Source organism: Muntiacus reevesi, chromosome 15 (assembly GCF_963930625.1).
Source record: "Muntiacus reevesi chromosome 15, mMunRee1.1, whole genome shotgun sequence".
In the NCBI taxonomy this organism is placed as follows: Eukaryota; Metazoa; Chordata; class Mammalia; order Artiodactyla; family Cervidae; genus Muntiacus; species Muntiacus reevesi.
Window position 1 is genome coordinate 25,041,840 of NC_089263.1, and position 20,743 is coordinate 25,062,582.

The following is a 20,743-nucleotide window of genomic DNA, read 5'->3' on the forward strand; positions in this document are numbered from 1 at the left end:
TTCTGTACCACCTGAATCACCGGGGAAGCCTATCCCAATAGGATACTTGGAAATGAATGTCTGGAGACATTTTTGTCACAGCTGAGAAGATTCGGCTGGCATCTAGTGTGTAGGGGCCAGTGATGTTGCTGAACATCCCATAACATACAGGATAACCCCTTGAATGGTAGCAGTGCTGGAGGGGGAGTTAGATGTTAGTTTGGGGGTGATATATGAATTTTTTTCCAGGGCCTGTTGCAGCATCAGGTTGAATGATGTCATAGGGGAGCAAGAGTTTCCCTGATTGGGTGATGTCATTGGGCAGTAAGGACCCAGGGGCAGGGATGGGGACAGAAGATCTCAGTCAAGGTAGTGAGGTATTTCTTGCTATCCTCACACCCCACTGTGGACAGGGGACCTTGGGAGGTAGTCAGCATCTCGATTGGGCCATTCAACTGAACCAGGATGCCCATTTGATGAGCAGGGATGCTGATGAGCAGAGTCCTGCCAGAGACAAGGAGGTAAAGCTCCACCCAGAGGCCCTCTGAGAACCCTCGAGCTCTCAGATCGATGAGTTCATTGAGATTCAGACCCAGAAGGGACCTTGGAGATCCTGGAGCTGGACTCCTTCATTGTGAGGTGGGGAGAGTGTGCTGGAGAGAGCTTGAAAGACTTGTCTGAGAGACTGTACCCCAGGCCTCTTCATGTTTTCAAGTGGTTTCTAGGCTTAGCCCCCTGACTCTGTGATTCCAAGAAGGATATTGAAGAGCTGGAGTTTGCAACCCTTTCTGGCTTTCTGCAAATGAGACTTGATATGGATTGTGGGCTTCAAAGCTGGCTTGGGTCTATGGGTGAGGGCAGAGTGAGGAGCCAGTCTTACTACAGTAAGCCCAGCTGGCCTGGCTCAGGTGCTTTTTCCCCAGGTGGCACTCTCCCCACCACCCTTTCTTGGGGGACCTCTTGGTGAAATCCTCTCAGTCCTTGTAAGCAGTGTACTTGCTGTGTCCTCACCAGGTTAGGCTCACAGGACCTCGTCCATGGTCTCCTCTTGGGCCCATTCTAACATCTCGTCCTTTTCCCCACCCCGGGAAGCCTCGGTCACAACATCTCCAGCAGGAAGGGACTTTAAAGTCTGGCTCTATCGCCCTGTCCCACCCTCCCCAGGCCCAACACCCATGTCAGGTCCATTTTCAAATGCCCAGTGCCCCTCTCAGAGCCTGGTGGTGCCTGAGGCTGTGCTTGTGTGTGGCATGGATGAATGAGCAAATAAGTGATGATGCTGGGTGACCTGTCCCCTGTCTTGACCCTGGCAGGTCAAGGATGTTGTAGGCTATAACTCTTTGGGCCACTGCTTCTTCACGGAAGATGGGCCAGAAGAGCGCAACACCTTTGACCACTGTCTCGGCCTCCTCGTCAAGTCTGGAACCCTCCTCCCTTCTGACCGAGACAGCAAGATGTGCAAGACGATCACGGAGGACTCCTACCCGGGGTACATCCCCAAGCCCCGGCAGGACTGCAAGTAAGCATCTCCCTCACGCAACTTCGCAACCAGCCTCTGACTCCTTGGTCCTGGGCTCCTGTGTGGCCTGGACCTTGCAGCCTTGACCACCTGAGGCTCTCAGCTGCTCAGGCACAGTGTGTTTTCTGTTCTCCCTTCTCACTGGGCCTCACGGGCACTGGTCTTGTCCAGAGAGACCACTGTTCTCATTCTTGGGTTTTTCTGGGTGACACACAGGGCTCCTTTGAGGAGAGGAAGCAGGCTGCCACCTCAGTGCCCACAGCCTGTACGCCTGGGTACCAGCTGCCCAGTGTGCTTCCCGACATGAGAGAGTCAGGACAGAGCCAGAGAGAGAGAGAGTCAGAGAGAGAGAGACAGAGTCAGAGACAGAGTCAAGGACAGACAGAGTCAGAGAGAGACAGAGAAACAGAGCTTCCTATGCAGTCACCCTTCTGAGTCCAGGGTCTCTCCCTTAGAAACAGCCACTTTCCTGGGTTCCCCTTATTTTCATTTATTCTAGGATTCATCTCAGATTTAACCCACAAACTTGCTTCTACCATCAAGAGCCAGACCCCATTCAAATTTTGAGCATATTAGGGGTGTAAATGCACACCACTTTAATGAGAAAATTAGGTTTCAGATCAACAAATCAAGGGCTTCTCAAATCACTACTAAGAGGTTCCTTGAAGCTTCACTAGAGCCCTTGACCTGGGGCATCCCTCCACCCCGGACGGCAGAACGGGTGCCCGTGGCCCTCTGTCTGATGCCGCTCCATCTCTGCTCCTGCCAACAGTGCTGTGTCCACCTTCTGGATGGCCAATCCCAACAACAACCTCATAAACTGTGCTGCTGCGGGATCTGAGGTGAGCAGAAACATCCCTGCCTTGGGTGGGGCTGGGGGGAGTGGAGACGGCCAGGTCCAGCATATGGAATACATATGCCTTGAGCCCCAAGGCATATGAGCTACACAGACAGGAGCAGGGTGAGGAGGGAAGGGCCAGCTTGGGAGGCAGATGGACTTGGTTTTCTTTTTCTGTTTTTGGCTGTACTGGGTCTTCATTGCTGTGCACGGGCTTTCTCTAGTTGTGGTATGAGGGCTTCTCATTATGGTGACTTCTCTTATGGCAGAGCACAGGCTCTAGATAGTTGTGACACAGAGGTTTAGTTGCCCTGAAGCATGTGGGATCTTAGCTCCCAGACCAGGAATCAAATCTGTGTCTCCTGCATTGGCAGGTGGATTCTTAACCACTAGACCACCAGGCAAGTCCAGGTGGACTCGGTTTTAAGTGATGCCTCTGGCCCTTTGTCACACTGATAATCATAGCTAACATGGTAATAACTCATTATTAGATGCCTGGCATATCAGTGTTCTAAGCTCCAATAACTTAAAATTGTTATCACACTTTAATAATAATTTTAAAAATTATTTTGTGTTGCTGTGTGTGCACGTTTATTTATTTTTATTTATTTTTGGCCACATCATGTAGCATGTGGGATCTTAGTTACCCATCCAAGGATTGGACCTGTGCTCCCTGCATTGGGAGTGTGGAGTCTTTACCTCTGAACCACCAGGGAAATCCCATAAACTCCAGTAATTTATCAACCTTGTATCAACCCTATGAGATTTGTGCTATGACCTACCAGCTGATGGGGAGGAAGGTCAGGCAGGGACATGCAGAGGGTCCAAACACAGCATTCTGTCTACCCCGCTTGCCTCTCACCCAGCCCTCTGTGCTGCTCACCTTCCCGGGGGTCCTAAGCAGGTCAGCTGCTGTCTCTGGTTCTCAGCTTCCATGTCTGTGGAATAAAAGGGAAAAGCTAAGAAAAAAGTTCAGGCGACCCTCGTGTTCTGTGTTGGGAGAGGGGGTGGCGATGGACCCAAGGTAGCTCTGAAATCCAGCCATTTGTTTCCCATGGCTGATACAGTAGGACCCCATGAAGGGTTTTAACAGTCAGGATGGAGCCCCACCCACCCACAAAATATACTTGCCTCATACTTTTCACTGTTCTCTGCAGGTGTGTCTGGGGGTGGGGGGTGGGGCCGTTTGGGTAATAGCACTAGGCTCACCCCAAGTCTGGGCCATACAGTTACCCCACAAGAAGCTCCCTGGTGCTGAATTCTGTGCCTTTCCCCCGTGTTCTCCTCCATCAGGAAACTGGATTCTGGTTCATTTTTCACCATGTCCCGACGGGCCCCTCGGCCGGCATGTACTCCCCGGGTTATTCAGAGCACATTCCACTGGGGAAATTCCTTAACAACCGAGCGCACTCCAACTACCGGGTAAGTGCTTCCAGACTGCGCCTCCCTGCCAGCCCATTGGTCAGTCTTCCTAGGCCTGCACAGTCTTCCTAGGCCTGCACAGGGTTAGAGCTAGCACTGCTACTGCTGACAGCCGGGAGCAAGTGCATTCCTAGCCTTGGCCTTGTGGGACACAAAGCAGCCTTCCGTGGCCTCCCAGGTCCCGGCTGTCCTCAGCAAGGCTCTTCTGTGGCTGTTCCTGCCTTCACCTCCACCTGGCAACTGGTCGGAGCCAAAAGGAGAGGCAGGAAGCGCCATCACTCAGGCTACTCCTCCCGGCGGCCCCTGCTTGGGGCACCTGAGATTGACTTTGCAGCACATGTGGTGGGGATGAGTATGAAAAGCCAGGTCCTATGAGCTGGAGAAGTTAAGTACCTGGTCCTGGAGAAAAGATAGAGGTAGCGTCAGCATCCTTCCCTCTGTTCCCTTTGTTTCCCTTGGTATACAGCACTAAAGAGGCAAGTGAAAACAGAATTTTTCTGTCACCTTCATTTACTCATCAGTAGTTCTTTGCGTAAGGAAATGGCAACCCACTCCAGTATTCTTGCCTGGGAAATCCCATGGACAGAGGAGCCTGGCAGGCCGCAGTCTGTGGAGCCGCAAAGAGTTTATTTACTTAGCAAATAAACAACAACAGTTCTGTGAGTCCAGCCCCAAGCGAGGTGCTGGGGAAGGGACTAGGATCTCAAGGGTGCCCAGGACCCCCAATAAGGACAACATCAAGACCAGAGTCATGGTCATGCAGGAATGGAGTCTAGAAGTGGGGCTGGGACCAGAGATGCTGTGATGGGGATGGAGGTGGCCTTGGGGATGCAGGGACAGCGTCTGTGGAAGAAAGAGTCTGGAATGTCAAGGCTGGTCTTCTGGTCCTCTTCCTAGAGGTGCCGATGCAGGAAACTGAGACCCTTAGTGGGGATTGGATGCATTCAGGGTCAAAAAAAGAGATTCAACTAGAGAGAAGTGTAAAGAAATAATCTCAGAACAGCCCTGTGCTTCCATCTGGGAAGTGGGGTGGGGAAAGTGGTCCTGAGAGGAGGGCTAGACCGTGTGGACAGAGGGAGGACCCTGGGCAGTGTCACGTCCTAGAAGCCAAGAAAGACGAGCTTCCCTGGACCAAGGGTGGAGGCAGGGAGGGTAACAGGGCCACCTGGACAGAGGTGAGGGAATTAGCACAAGCTCCAGGTGGGTTTTTCTGAGGCTGCTGCGGGCCTGGGAGAGCCATCTCTCTGCAGAGCAGGCTTAGGGGCCACATCTCTGTGGGGGAAGAGGGGCTGTGGAGAGACAACTGTTGGCCCTTTGTCATGACCCCTTCCTAGAGAAGCCTCCGCGTGAACAGGGGCTGGGCCACACAGGACCCTGGTGTTTGGGGAGGTTGGAAAGGAGAGGAATACTCGAGGGAGGATGGTAGCCAGGACTCCTGGGCACAGAGGGAGGGACAGGCCCTGAGGAAGTTGGCAGGGAGGGAAGGGGACAAAGAAGATCCTCGAGCTGGATGGATTCTGAGGCCTGAGCCAGGAGGAGCCCTGCACATGGCGTGGGCACCCGTGCCAACGTGAGCACTGACCCCATGTCCCCATGTGAGGGCTCTGCCCCTGGGCTCTTCACCTGGCCTGTCTTATTTGGTCCTCACAGTAGGACCCTAGTGTCATCAGCCAACTGAAGCCCCAGAGGTGATGGGATTTACCCAAGGTCACACTTATGAAGAACGTGCTGAGGATGGAGCCCTGCTTCTCCTGACTCACTCACCTCCCCACCGCTTAATTATACGCCAGCTGAAGATCACAGTAGCCAGCGTCGTCAGTTATATAAAGAGGAGATGATGTTAGTCAAACCTTCCTAACAGGCCGAGGGAATCCAACCCTGAGGGTGGACTGAACAGAGCTACCCTGGACAGCCTTGTTTGGTTGCCTAGACTCACACTCACCTGTGGCTGACAAAGTGGACACCTTGGGGGCCAAATAAGAAAGTGAGATTTTTTTCCCTTGAGTCAGGCAAAAACTGAGACAAAACTGGGGGAGGATGAAAGACCCCTGCTCCAAGGTAAAGACAAAGCTTAAGCTCAGCATTTTCTTTGTATCATTGCAGACACATTTCCCAAGATAGCATGTCTATTGTCTTTAATTTGGAACCTGGACTTATAACTGCCCAAAGCAGTGTGAGTTCTGATAATAGACTTAGCTGTATGTCCTTGGACAAGATACTTAACCCCATCTAAACCTCAGCATCCTCATCTATACCTCAGAGACAACACCTTATTCCAGATTTTACTTGAGCCATGCAGAACCATCCATGTTCTTCACCTCCCTCACTGCAGACCCCCCTATCTCTATTAATACATTCTGAGAGCAAAGCTGGTTTTACTAGAGCATTCAAGATTATACCATGAGGCTGGGTGTGAGAAGATGCCTGCTGCCTGTAGTCCATAATAATGTGTCCCTAAATGTCCCCTCTCCCCAGGCTGGCATGATCATAGACAACGGGGTCAAAACCACCCAGGCCTCTGCCAAAGACAAGAGGCCCTTCCTCTCCATCATCTCTGCCAGGTAATCAACCTTGGGGAGTCCATGCACTCCATGGGGACCTCTAGACTCAGCCCTATTCCCTTCATCCACTCATTCATTCATCCTTCAAGTGTCTTTTGGCATGTTCTGTGTCCTGTGCATGGAGCTCGCTGCTGGGGTTACTTTATGGGAAAACCTGAGTGGGGCCAAATCTGAGTCAGGGTCAAGGCTTCAGCAGTTGTAAGGAAAAAGAAATTTCAAGAGGTTTCTAGAAAAATCAGCAAAATCCAATATCTGCTTTTCAATAAGTTGACAGGGCTGGGATATAAAAAGTGAAGAGAAGAGAAAAGAAGGGAGGAATTTTGCCATCAATTTAATAGGCAGAAACACTGAGGTTGTACCTATACATACATCTGGAGCTCAGCCCAAGGCCAGGAGCTGCTTTTAAAATATGCCGTCCAAACCTCCAGGTAGTTAGGAAAATCAGTACCCTTTAAAGAGACCAAGGTGCTTGGTCTCTGTCAAGAGTAGGCAACTCCAGTGACATGATCCTCCCAGTGGAAGACTTTTGCTGGACTGGATGTCAGGAACATCCAGGCTCAGTGCTCCATTTGGTGGCTAAGATGTTGCAGCCCAGAAAAGGCACAAGGTCAAGGTTACTCCCTGGGGAGTAGACAGCAGGGCATCTCAGACTCCCCTTCCTGGTCTGCATCAAGTGCCAGGGTTAAGACTGGCAGTCTGAACTTTCTCCAGGGCTTTGACCCCACCTTAGGACCAGGGTTGGGGGGAGCAGTCCTCAAGGCGATGATGAGCAAGAGAAGCGACATGTCTGTAGGCTGAACGGGGCTGGTGCCTGAAGAGAAGACCTCTGACTTTGGCATCAGGCTCAGAAAGCTCATTGCAGTGCACAGCCTGGGTGGATTGATTGCTCTTCAGCCCAAGTCTTCTGGGCACTGTAAGCAGAGAGAAGCTCACCACCACCCAGAAGGGCAGTCAGTTCAAGAGGACCCCTTCCTCAACAACTCAGTCACCCGTGCCTCCCCACGGTGTGTTCCAGATACAGCCCCCACCAGGACGCCGATCCACTGAAGCCCCGGGAGCCAGCCATCATCAAATACTTTACTGCCTACAAGAACCAAGATCACGGGGCCTGGCTGCGTGGCGGGGACGTGTGGTTGGATAGCTGCAGGTGAGTGAGGCATGGGCACAGTATGGAGACCACGTTCCTCCCCACCTCCCCCGGGTGGGAGACAGACACAAGCAAGACAGAAGAGTCCAGAGAGACCAATGTTTGACCTTCTGGTTGCCCAGCCAGGCAGGGACATGGAAGGGCAGCAGGCAGTGACCCAGAAAGCCTGCTAGAGGCAGCATGTGGCTTTTGTCCACCACTTCAGTGGCTGTGGGTCATGATTGCCTCCAAATAGTCACTGGGCTTGACTCTGGTCACAAAGTCAGTCATATCACCAGTCAGCAGGAGGAAGGAAGGAAGAAGGAAACCAGCACATTCCAGGCACCTCCTGTGTGCTGGATCCCTAGTCGCATTTATTTCTGACCGTGTTTCTCAGAGATATAAACCCTCATGTCCATCTTAGACATGGTACACTGACTCTCTGTTGAGTGTATTTCCTGCAAGGTGAGCAGTTGAACTGGAACTTGAAATAGCAGCACATCAGACTCCAAGCTCAGAGAAAGAAGACAGGGACCCCGAGCTCTGATAGACGGTCCCCGTGGACAGCTATGGCCACACTGGACAAGAACCAGAGGGACAAGCAGCTGAGTTGGGGTTTCTTCTAAAGGAGAAGTGGAAAATATCCTCCTGGTCTGCCTTTGGTGTTAAAAGTGGGAGATCATGGACTTCCCTGGTGTTCCAGGGGTTAAGACTCTGCCTTGCAATGCATGGGACATGGCTTTGATCCCTGGTCAGGGAACTAAGATCCCACATGCCGCTTGGCAAAATTAAAGGGACACCAGAAACTATACGTGGGAAATAAGTGTATTTACCCATTTTATTGTGATTGATTTAAAGGAGACATGGGCTTCCCTGGTGGCGCTAGTGGTAATGAACCCACCTGCCAAAGCAGGAGACTTGAGAGATGCACATTTGATCCCTAGGTCAGAAAGGTTCCCTGAAGGCGGGCATGGCTACCCACTCAAGTATTCTTGCCTGCAGAATCCCATGGACATAGGAGGCCAGCAGGCCGCAGTCCATGGAGTCACAAAGAGTCGGATATAACTGAGCATATGAACACACACACACACACATCCAGAGGAGAAGGAATTACAGTGAGGACTTCACTGAAAATGCACATGTGGGACATTGAACAGGCTTAGATGCATGATAGCTCCTCTCTTTTATGTGTGTTAAGTCTGAGATGCTCTTGTCTGATTGTCTGCTCTTGTCCCCAGGTTTGCTGACAATGGCATTGGCCTGACCTTGGCCAGGTAAGAGCAGTGGTCATTGCCCCTGACCCCTGTGGGATGCTGTCTCCAGACATCTCATCTCAGACACCTTCTCTCTGCAGTGGTGGAACCTTCCCCTATGATGATGGCTCTAAGCAGGAGATCAAGAACAGCTTGTTTGTCGGCGAGAGTGGCAACGTTGGCACAGAGATGATGGACAACAGGATCTGGGGTCCCGGTGGCTTGGACCACAGTGGAAGGACCCTCCCCATAGGCCAGTAGGTTTGCAAGCGCGGCAGCTTCCTTGTTCTGCCTGTTGTTGTTCAGTCATGAAGTTGTGTCCGATTCTTTGCAACCTCATGTACTACAGCACACCAGGCTCTCTTATCCTTCCCTATCTCCTGGAGTTTGCTCAAACTCACATCCATTGAGTTGGTGATGCCATCCAACCACCTCATTCTCTGTTGCCCCCTTCTCCTTCTGCCTTCAATCTTTCCCAACATCAGGGTCTTTTTCCAGTGAATCAGTTCGTCATGTCAGGTGGCCAAAGTATTCGAGCTTCAGCATCAGTTCTTCCAATGAATATTCAGGGTTGATTTCCTTTAAGATTGACTGATTTGATCTCCCTGCTGTCCAAGGGACTTGTGGCTTAACCTAAATGACAGTAGTGGAAGGAAAGATGCTAGTATGTGATCTCTACCTGTTGACTGTGAATTCCTCTGTCCTCTACTGGTCAGAGAAATCATGGAAACAATTGCAATTAACCAGCAGAGGGGTGAAATCTAGAATGAGAGAGAGAGAAGTCAAAAAACTGTTGAAAGGGAGTCAACAGCAGGGCACAGCTGTCAAAACATATAATGTGGTTCTGAGCTACGTCATGGGAATTTAGTGTCCAGGATGGGTGACCCTGGCTTCTTTTCTCCTTGGACAGCCCACTCACCTGGAGCATCTCACCCACCCCTGACAGAGGTGTGAGGATAGTCAGCCCTAAGCACTTGAAGGGGAGTAACCCAGAGAGCCATACAGCCCAGAGTCACGTCACATAGAGATGGGGATCTTCAAGCAGAAGATGGGACCAGACTTAGGGGAACAGCACGGGCGATGCTGTCACACAACCTGTCATGCACTTAGAAGATGAAACTCACCCTATGTGTGCCTAAGGGTCAGAATTGGTTTTGTGCGGGAAAGAATTTTCTAGCCATCAGGTCTGTTAAACAGCAGAGTAACACAGCTGTCCTGGGGAGGGGGTCAGAGGCTCTCTATCGCTGGATGATAACCAGGTGGTGGGGCGGCGGGGGGCGGTGGTGACTTGGAGAGGTGATGAGCTAGCAGAGCAGAGGGACTCGCTTAATTCCTCGGAAAGCTGCAGGCTGAGTCAGCAGTGAGGATGGTGTTTCTGCTCAGACATGAAATCAAGCCAGAGAGGAAGCCGCTGAGCCACAAGCAGCAGAGGGCTAAGATCAACCCTTCCTGCCCCACCCCCAAGCCTTCTCCTCTTTCTCAGGACTTTATCCTTCCTGCTCCTACAGGTGGGACCCAGGCCTAAGCCCCCAGCCCTAGAGGGATGGGCATCTTTGTAAAGATTGTGAGGACAGACCCACAGTCTCCTTGGGCACAAGCGATCTAGAAGCCCTTGTTTCTGTCTAGCCTAAGAGGTGTAGCAATCCCTTCAGATCATTTTTATGAGCAACTCTGGGTCTGTGTATTTGAGTTTACACACTGAGGGTTCCCAGCCTCCCAGGGCCAGAATGTCCTGATGACTTCCAGAGGTGAGTTTGTTTATGGAGGCCTGACAGCTTGGTCAGACTTGGGCAGGTTCCTCCAACTACATTTGAGAGCAGGAGCCCAGGACTGTGCGGACCGAATTGTGGGGGATCCCTCCTGTATAGGCCTGGGTTGGGGTCCCAGCGTAGAGTAAGCTCACAGTTTAAATATAGAGCTAGTCAGAATGGGCTACCTCTAAAATACCTTAAATGGAAAAATGCACAGAGCTGCTCCATGAGAACACAATTCAAGGCGATGACATTAATCAATTACAAATAGAAAGATACAGAAATTCCAGAAGTCCTTGGCAGACAGTGTCCTGAAGGCGTGTTGCCAAGACTGGCGTGACCAGGCCCTTCCTTGGGGGAACATGTCTGGGTGAGGGGAGCCCAGCTCTGGAGATGGGGACAGCTGAAATGTGGCCTATCCCCATGGACAGACCCCCTTTTCTGCTTTGTTTTCCTTCTTCTGCCCTTCCTTCTTTATGTTTACCATGGAAAGAGAGGGTCCTGGCCCAAAGTAGTTATTACTGTTGTTTAGTTGCTCAGTCATGTCCAAGTCTTTGCAGCCCCATGGACTGTAGCCCGCCAGCCTCCTCTGTCCATGGGATTTCTCCGACAAGAATACTGGAGTGTGTTGCCATTCCCTTCTCCAGGGGATCTTTCCCTCCGAGGGCTCGAACCCATGTCTCCTGCATTGACATGTGGATTTTTTACCATTGAGCCACCAGGGAAGACCCCCTGAAGTAGAAATACCAGTAAAAACATAAAAATCAGGCTTGAAGAATGAGCAAGTCTAGATTCAGGGCCAGACCCAAGATGGACCAGCTCAGTCATCATAAGCCTGTGTCTTCCACACCCTGTTCAGGAGTCTGTGGCAAAGGAGAGTGGCATCTTGTGTCCCCCTGCTGGACCTGAGGCAGAATTTCTGAGTCACTAGTTCTCCCACAGCCTCTCCTACCTCCAGCTCCAAGCCTTTTGCCTCTTACTCCATCTTCCACTACCTCCTGGGCACCAGGGCTTTTTTGAGGTCCTCTGCCAATTCACAGGCTTGCCCTCCCCGTGGGTCCTGCCCTCTCTTCTAAGGGTGCTGGAAACATCACATTGAAGTTACTCTTCCATTTCACTATCACCTTCCATTCTGTGCCCTCCCTCTCCCTTGTTTCCCAAACCCAGCATGCTGTCTGTCAAAAGGCTTACTCACAGAGAGGAAACTCATCTGGGTCTTAAGCTAATTAAATTGTTATAGCAACTAAGACTAAGGGGATAATGACTAATGGCTGTACTCTCCTGAGGGACATGATATTAATATTGGCACTCTCCAAGAATATTCACCATATTTATCTGATGACTGTTGATAGGATGGAAAGATTTGGGGAAATGTCTGTACAGAACATCCCCCAAACCTCAAGCCAACAATTAGACATCCATCCATCCATCTAATAATTCATCCAGCAATCATTTATTCTTGTGTACTCGTGGCTCAACAGTAAAGAATCTGCCTGGCAATGCAGGAGATGTGGGTTCCATGCCTCGGTCAGGAAGATTGCATGGAGAAGAGAATGGCTCCTTACTCCAGTATTCTTGCCTGGAGAATCCCATGGACAGAGGAGCCTGGCAGCCTATATAGTCCATGGGGTCATAAAGAGTTGAATACAACTGAGCGCAGATGCATGCATACTGTACCCGTAAATGTTTTCTTAGTGAATGAATTAATGAATCAATCACGTTATGTTATAGGGGCAGTTTTGGGAGGTGGAGTAGGAATGAGGAATGATTTACCCATCATTACCATCCACCTTGGAGGGTGCAAAAAACATGGCGGCACCACATGGCCATCACCCTGACAGCTGACTCCCTTCACTCCACAGGAATTTTCCCATCCGAGGCATTCAGTTCTATGACGGCCCCATCAACATCCAGAACTGCACTTTCCGCAAGTTCGCAGCCCTGGAGGGCCGGCACACCAGCGCCCTGGCCTTCCGTCTGAACAATGCCTGGCAGAGCTGCCCCCACAACAACGTTACCAATATAGCCTTTGAGGATGTCCCGGTGAGTGGGTCTCCCCCCTGACCCGGGGCGGGCTCCCAGCAAACCCAGACTCGGCCAGTGATTCACGAGTCCCTGGGGGCCTGGAATCTGAGCCATTGCCACCACCACAGGGGTTGAACATCCTCCTCCAAGCAGGTCAGGCCATGTCTCAGGTCTGTCTGCAGCCAAACTGGAAAAGTACAAGCGGAGGTTGCCCCACAGGTCAAGTCTGGGTGAATGCCTGCCTGCCCTCAGCCTGCTCAAAACCCACCCAGCCTTGGCAGGAACTTTCCGCTGCCCTCAGAGTTCTGAAGCTCTGTTCCTCCAAGGTTCTTGGGTTCAACCTCTAGAGTCTGGTGACTGGGCCACTTCAGTTGGCACAGTTAATCTGAAAAACAAAAAACACAAAAAAACAGCAGTTTCCGAAGGAATCTTTGCAGAAGAAGCTCTGTTTAATCTCTCCCGGAGACTGAAACATAAACAAGGCCCTCCTGGCCCTGGACGGCAGCAAATTAGGAGCCAGGGGTGAGGTGGTCAGGATGGAGGACTACCCCTGAGACGGGCAGGTCCAGGGCTCTGGGTACATTTTCTCTGGGTTACAGCATTCCCAGACCTCCCCCCTCCTCCTGCTCCTGCCCTTTGCCAGTCTGCCCAGTTCCTGGCAGCTGAGGGAAAAGATGTGAAACTCAAGTTACTTAATTTCTTTACTCAGGCCACTGGAGGCCTGGAAGAGGTCAGTCATGGAACTCTCCAAGGGCTCACGTTGAAAGACTGCCTTCCTACAACAGTGTACACACACACACACACTCACCCACACACACTCACATGCACATCCTCGCGTCACACATATCCACCTGACGTGTGTGTGTGTTTGTTATATGTATGTAACACTTTCTCATGCAAACACTCACCACCACCTCAATCTCATTTCCTCTCTGTCTCCGTCACACACACACTCTGCCCACCTCCCTGCCCCCTGCAGTCTTTTGAGCCACGTGTCATAGTATTCCCTGGGGTTGCACACAGCAGCCAGCCCTCCAGTGAGTAGAGGCCAAAACCACACGCTGGGCCTGGGGGTCGAAGCACAGCAGACGTCTGGTTGTCTTTCTGGCTCCGTCTGAAGGGTCAGCTATGTGGTTTCCTGCACTGCCCCGGAGCCTCTCTGCTTTGGCTTGTTGGTAGCATCAGCAGAAATCAGGAACTTCACCCTGGTCCGCCGATGGCCACTACCCCCCACCCTCCACCTTCTGGTCCAGCCTCACTTTCCTGGTTTCTGTTTAGATTACTTCCAGAGTTTTCTTCGGGGAGCCCGGGCCCTGGTTCAACCAGCTGGACATGGACGGGGATAAGACATCAGTGTTCCATGATGTGGACGGCTCCGTGTCCGAGTACCCCGGCTCCTACCTCACCAAGAATGACAACTGGCTGGTCCGGCACCCAGACTGCATCAACGTTCCAGACTGGAGAGGCGCCATCTGCAGCGGGCGCTATGCACAGGTGGGTGGGGATGTGGGGTGCGCCTCCTCCGGGTCACTGTCATCTACTTGTGGGATGAGTATTGAGCCAGGCCAGAAAGAGACATGGGCTTCTTTTTGAAAAAATCATTTTATTTATTTATTTGTTTTTGGCTGTGCTGGGTCTCTGTTGCTGTACACAGCTTTTCTCTTGTTGCGGCAAGCAGGGGCTGCTCTCTAGCTGGGGTGCCCAGGCTTCTCACTGTGGTGGCTTCTCGTGTTGTGGAGCACGGGCTCCAGAGTGCAGGCTTCAGTGGTTGTGGCGCACAGGCTTAGTTCTTCCGGGATATTCCCGGACCAGGGATCAAACCCGTGTGCCCTGCGTTGGCAGGGAGATTCTTTACCACTGAGCCATCAGGAAAGCCCCATAGGCTTCTTCTGTATCTTGTTTAAAATTTTTATCAGAGTATAGTCATTTTACAGTGTCATCTTAGCTTCTGACGTACAGCAGAGTGAGTCACTGTACGTATACACATATCCCCTCTTTTTTAGATTTTCTTCCCATTTTAGTCACTACAGAGCATCAAATAGAGCCCCCTGTGCTTACAGTAGGTTCTCATTAGTTATCTATTTTATCCATAGTCTCAATAGTTTTCTATTTTATACATAGTGTATATATGTCAATCCCACTCTCCCAATTCATCACCAAAAAATCTACAAACAATAAATGCTGAAGAGGGTATGGAGAAAAGGAAACCCTCTTGCTCTGTTGGTGGGAATGTAAATTGGTACAGTCACTACAGAGAATAGTATGGTGGTTCCTCAAAAAACTAAAAATAGAACTACTGTATGACCCAGAAGTCCCACTCCTGGGCATATAAGTGGAGAAAACCATAATTCAAAAAGATACATGCACCCCAGTGCTCATTGCAGCACTATTTACAGTAGTCAGGACATGGAAGCAATCTAAGTGTCCACCAACAGGGGAATGGATAAAGAAGACGTGGTACATATACACAATTAAAGGATACTCAGTCATAAAGAGGAATGAAAGTGTGCCATTCTTTATTCTTTTTTATTTTTATTTTTATTTATTTATTTTTAAATTTTTCAGTGGGTTTTGTCATACATTGATATGAATCAGCCATAGAGTTACATGTATTCCCCATCCCGGTCCCCCATCCCACCTCCCTCTCCACCCGATTCCTCTGGGTCTTCCCAGCCCACCAGGCCCGAGCACTTGACTCATGCATCCCGCCTGGGCTGGTGGTCTGTTTCACTACAGATAATATACATGCTGTTCTTTCGAAACATCCCACCCTCACCTTCTCCCCCAGAGTTCCAAATTCTGTTCTGTACTTCTGCGTCTCTTCTTCTGCCCTGCATATAGGGCCATCGTTACCATCTTTCTAAATTCCATATATATGTGTTAGTATACTGTAATGTTCTTTATCTTTCTGGCTTACTTCACTCTGTATAATGGGCTCCAGTTTCATCCATCTCATTAGAACTGATTCAAATGAATTCTTTTTAACAGCTGAGTAATATTCCATGGTGTATATGTACCACAGCTTCCTTATCCATTCATCTGCTGATGGGCATCTAGGTTGCTTCCATGTCCTGGCTATTATAAACAGTGCTGTGATGAACATTGGGGTGCACGTGTCTCTTTCAGATCTGGATTCCTCAGTGTGTATGCCCAGAAGTGGTATTGCTGGGTCATATGGTAGTTCTATTTCCAGTTTTTTAAGAAATCTCCACACTGTTCTCCATAGTGGCTGTACTAGTTTGCATTCCCACCAACAGTGTAAGAGGGTTCCCTTCTCTCCACACCCTCTCCAGCATTTACTGCTTGTAGACTTTTGGATAGCAGCCATCCTGACTGGCGTGTAATGGTACCTCATTGTGGTTTTGATTTGCATTTCTCTGATAATGAGTGATGTTGAGCATCTTTTCATGTGTTTGTTAGCCATCTGTATGTCTTCTTTGGAACAATGTCTGTTTAGTTCTTTGGCCCATTTTTTGATTGGGTCATTTATTTTTCTGGAATTGAGCTTCAGGAGTTGCTTGTATATTTTTGAGATTAATCCTTTGTCTGTTTCCTCATTTGCTATTATTTTCTCCCAATCTGAGGGCTGTCTTTTCACCTTACTTATAGTTTCCTTTGTTGTGCAAAAGCTTTTAATTTTCATTAGGTCCCATTTGCTTATTTTTGCTTTTATTTCCAATATTCTGGGAGATGGGTCATAGAAGATCTTGCTGTGATTTATGTCGGAGAATGTTTTGCCTATGTTCTCCTCCAGGAGTTTTATAGTTTCTGGTCTTACATTTAGATCTTTAATCCATTTTGAGTTTATTTTTGTGTATGGTGTTAGGAAGTGCTCGAGTTTCATTCTTTTACAAGGGTTGACCAGTTTTCCCAGCACCACTTGTTAAAGAGATTGTCTTTTTTCCATTGTATATCCTTGCCTCCTTTGTCAAAGATAAGGTGTCCACAGGTTCGTGGATTTATCTCTGGGTTTTCTATTCTGTTCCATTGATCTATATTTCTGTCTTTGTGCCAGTACCATACTGTCTTGATGACTGTGGCTTTGTAGTAGAGTCTGAAGTCAGGCAGGTTGATTCCTCCAGTTCCATTCTTCTTTCTCAAGATTACTTTGGCTATTCGAGGTTTTTTGTATTTCCATACAAATTGTGAAATTATTTGTTCTAGTTCTGTGAAAAATACCGTTGGTAACTTAATAGGGATTGCATTGAATCTATAGATTGCTTTGGGTAGAATAGCCATTTTGACAATATTGATTCTTCCAATCCATGAACACGGTATGTTTCTCCATCTGTTTGTGTCCTCTTTGATTTCTTTCATCAATGTTTTATAGTTTTCTATGTATAGGTCTTTTGTTTCTTTAGGTAGATATACTCCTAAGTATTTTATTCTTTTTGTTGCAATGGTGAATGGTATTGTTTCCTTAATTTCTCTTTCTGTTTTTTCATTGTTAGTATACAGGAATGCAAGGAATTTCTGTGTGTTAATTTTATATCCTGCAACTTTACTATATTCATTGATTAGCTCTAGTAATTTTCTGGAAGAGTCTTTAGGGTTTTCTATGTAGAGGATCATGTCATCTGCAAACAGCGAGAGTTTCACTTCTTCTTTTCCTATCTGGATTCCTTTTACGTCTTTTTCTGCTCTGATTGCTGTGGCCAAAACTTCCAACACTATGTTGAATAGTAGTGGTGAGAGTGGGCATCCTTGTCTTGTTCCTGATTTCAGAGGAAATGCTTTCAATTTTTCACCATTGAGGGTGATGCTTGCTGTGGGTTTGTCATATATAGCTTTTATTATGTTGAGGTATGTTCCTTCTATTCCTGCTTTCTGGAGAGTTTTAATCATAAATGAGTGTTGAATTTTGTCAAAGGCTTTCTCTGCATCTATTGAGATAATCATATGGTTTTTATCTTCCAATTTGTTAATGTGGTGTATTACGTTGATTGATTTACGGATATTAACGAATCCTTGCATTCCTGGGATAAAGCCCACTTGGTCATGGTGTATGATTTTTTTTAATATGTTGTTGGATTCTGTTTGCTAGAATTTTGTTAAGGATTTTTGCATCTATGTTCATCAGTGATATTGGCCTGTAGTTTTCTTTTTTTGTGGCATCTTTGTCTGGTTTTGGAATTAGGGTGATGGTGGCCTCATAGAATGAGTTTGGAAGTTTACCTTCTTCTGCAATTTTCTGGAAGAGTTTGAGTAAGATAGGTGTTAGCTCTTCTCTAAATTTTTGGTAGAATTCAGCTGTGAAGCCATCTGGTCCTGGGCTTTTGTTTGCTGGAAGATTTTTTATTACAGTTTCGATTTCCTTGCTTGTGATGTTTCTGTTAAGAGCTTCTATTTCTTCCTGGTTCAGTTTTGGAAAGTTATACTTTTCTAAGAATTTGTCCATTTCATCCAAGTTGTCCATTTTATTGGCATAGAGCTGCTGATAGTAGTCTCTTATGATCCTTTGGATTTCAGTGTTGTCTGTTGTGATCTCACCCTTTTCATTTCTTATTTTGTTAATTTGGTTCTTCTCTCTTTGTTTCTTAATAAGCCTTGCTAATGGTTTGTCAATTTTGTTTATTTTTTTCATAAAACCAGCTTTTAGCTTTGTTGATTTTTGCTATGGTGTCTTTAGTTTTTTTGCATTTATTTCTGCCCTAATTTTTAAGATTTCTTTCCTTCTGCTAACCCTGGGGTTCTTCATTTCTTCCTTCTCTAATTGCTTTAGGTGTAGAGTTAGGTTATTTATTTGGTTTTTTTCTTGTTTCTTGATGTAAGCCTGTAATGCTATGAACCTTCCCCTTAGCACTGCTTTTACAGTGTCCCATAGGTTTTGGGTTGTTGTATTTTCATTTTCATTCGTTTCTATACATATTTTGATTTCTTTTTTGATTTCTTCTATGATTTGTTGGTTATTCAGAAGCGTGTTATTTAGCCTCCATATGTTGGAATTTTTAACAATTTTTTTCCTATAATTGAGATCTAATCTTACTGCACTGTGGTCAGAAAAGATGACTGGAATGATTTCAATTTTTTTGAATTTTCCAAGACCAGATTTATGGCCCAGGATATGATCTATTCTGGAGAAGGTTCCGTGTGCACTTGAGAAAAAGGTGAAGTTGATTGCTTTGGGGTGAAATGTCCTATAGATATCAATTAGGTCTAGCTGGTCCATTGTATCATTTAAGGTTTGTGTTTCCTTATTGATTTTCTGTTTAGTTGATCTATCCATAGGTGTGAGTGGGGTATTAAAGTCTCCCACTATTATTGTGTTACTATTAATTTAGCGTTTGCCGTACATATTGCGGTGCTCCTATGTTGGGTGCATATATATTTATAATTGTTATATCTTCTTCTTGGATTGATCCTTTGATCATTATGTAGTGTCCTTCTTTGTCTCTTTTCACATCCTTTATTTGAAAGTCTATTTTATCTGATATGAGTATTGCGACTCCTGCTTTCTTTTGGTCTCCGTTTGTGTGAAATATTTTTTTCCAGCCCTTCACTTTTAGTCTGTATGTGTCTCTGGTTTTGAGGTGGGTCTCTTGTAGACAGCATATATAGGGGTCTTGTTTTTGTATCCATTCAGCCAATCTTTGTCTTTTGGCTGGGGCATTCAACCCATTTACATTTAAGGTAATTATTGATAGGTGTGGTCCCGTTGCCATTTACTTTGCTGTTTTGGGTTCATGTTTATACAACCTTTCTGTGTTTCCTGTCTAGAGAAGATCCTTTAGCATTTGTTGAAGAGCTGGTTTGGTGGTGCTGAATTCTCTCAGCTTTTGCTTGTCTGTAAAGCTTTTGAATTCTCCTTCATATCTGAACGAGATCCTTGCTGGGTACAGTAATCTAGGTTGTAGGTTATTCTCTTTCATTACCTTAAGTATGTCCTGCCATTCCCTTCTGGCCTGGAGGGTTTCTATTGATAGATCAGCTGTTATCCTTATGGGAATCCCTTTGTGTGTTATTTGTTGTTTCTCCCTTGCTGCTTTTAATATTTGTTCTTTGTGTTTGATCTTTTTTAATTTGATTAATATGTGTCTTGGGGTGTTTCGCCTTGGGTTTATCCTGTTTGGGACTCTCTGGGTTTCTTGGACTTGGGTGGCTATTTCCTTCCCCATTTTAGGGAAGTTTTCAGCTATTATCTCCTTGAGTATTTTCTCATGGCCTTTCTTTTTGTCTTCTTCTTCTGGGACTCCTATGATTCGAATATTGGGGCATTTCACATTGTCCCAGAGATCCCTGAGGTTATTTTTATTTTTTCTCCCCACCCAATAGGATTTTCAAAAAGCCCAAGTGAAAACACTTTGTAAGCAGAGGTCAGGCTCCTGCACTTACTATGTGACCTTGGGCAAGTTATCTAAACTCCTGAAGCCTCTGTTTTCTTATATGTAAAATCAGGATAATAGTTGAACTCTCTTAGTGAGCATATAAGTGCCTCACCCGTCCTCTCCACCAGAAATATAATACAGGCACATGAGCTCAAATGTTCCAGGAGTTATGTTAAAAAGGAAAAATAAATGAGTAAAACCTATTCTAATAATAGACTCTATTTAACTCAATATATTCAAAATGCTGTCATCTCAACATGTAATCAGCATAAAAAATAATTAATGAGGCATTTTACATTCATTTTTTTTCCTGTCCCAAGTCTTCAAAATTCTCTGCATATTTTATGCTTGTAGCCCATTCAGTTTGCATTCAAATTTTCTGCAGTTAAAGTCAAAGCTAGTCCTACCAAAACAATAAAGCTGTGTTTCAGGGAAAACTCTCTTATACCACTTTTGAAGTTTTAATTAATTAAAGTGAAATTTAAAATCTGGGGCCTCAGCCACACTGCCCACATTTCCAGCGCCCGGTGGCCACATGGGCAGCAGACAAGGAAAGTGCCAGCAGTGTGAAAATATCGGTGACTACATTGATGTTATGCAGAGGAATAACCAGGACTGGATGAGCAGAAGGAACGAGTCCCCAAGGAAACAAAGAGCTGTAAGATGAGGAGGGTGGTAAGCCTGGGGGCCCCAGTGAGGGTAGGAATGAGGAAGTCTTCACCACCACCCCACAGGCAGGCAGTTATCACCACTGTGGACGTCAGCACCCAGGGTGGGCGTTAGAAGAGAGCCAAGGGGGTACTTCCTAGAGGTCCGGTGGTGAACACTCTGCACTCTCACTGCCAAGGGCCCGGGTTCATTCCCTGGTCGGGGAACTAAAATCAAAAAAGAAAGAAACGAGAAGTGCTAAAGGTGGTAAGGTGGCTTGACATCCGGGGAGAGAC

The 20,743-nt window shown here is 47.4% G+C and overlaps 1 protein-coding gene across 3 annotated transcripts in view; it reads left to right on the forward strand.

Annotated features, from left to right (window-relative positions):
* The window catches only part of CEMIP (cell migration inducing hyaluronidase 1), a 165,318-nt gene that overhangs the window by 126,435 nt on the left and 18,140 nt on the right, over nt 1–20,743 (forward strand). For all 3 annotated transcript variants that reach the window (XM_065906575.1, XM_065906573.1, XM_065906574.1), the window contains 9 exons: nt 1,293–1,498; nt 2,271–2,340; nt 3,630–3,758; nt 6,234–6,319; nt 7,335–7,466; nt 8,684–8,719; nt 8,800–8,955; nt 12,312–12,492; nt 13,753–13,968. In XM_065906575.1, coding sequence (XP_065762647.1) covers nt 1,293–1,498; nt 2,271–2,340; nt 3,630–3,758; nt 6,234–6,319; nt 7,335–7,466; nt 8,684–8,719; nt 8,800–8,955; nt 12,312–12,492; nt 13,753–13,968 — 1,212 coding nt within the window. The remainder of the gene's footprint in view (nt 1–1,292; nt 1,499–2,270; nt 2,341–3,629; nt 3,759–6,233; nt 6,320–7,334; nt 7,467–8,683; nt 8,720–8,799; nt 8,956–12,311; nt 12,493–13,752; nt 13,969–20,743) is intronic.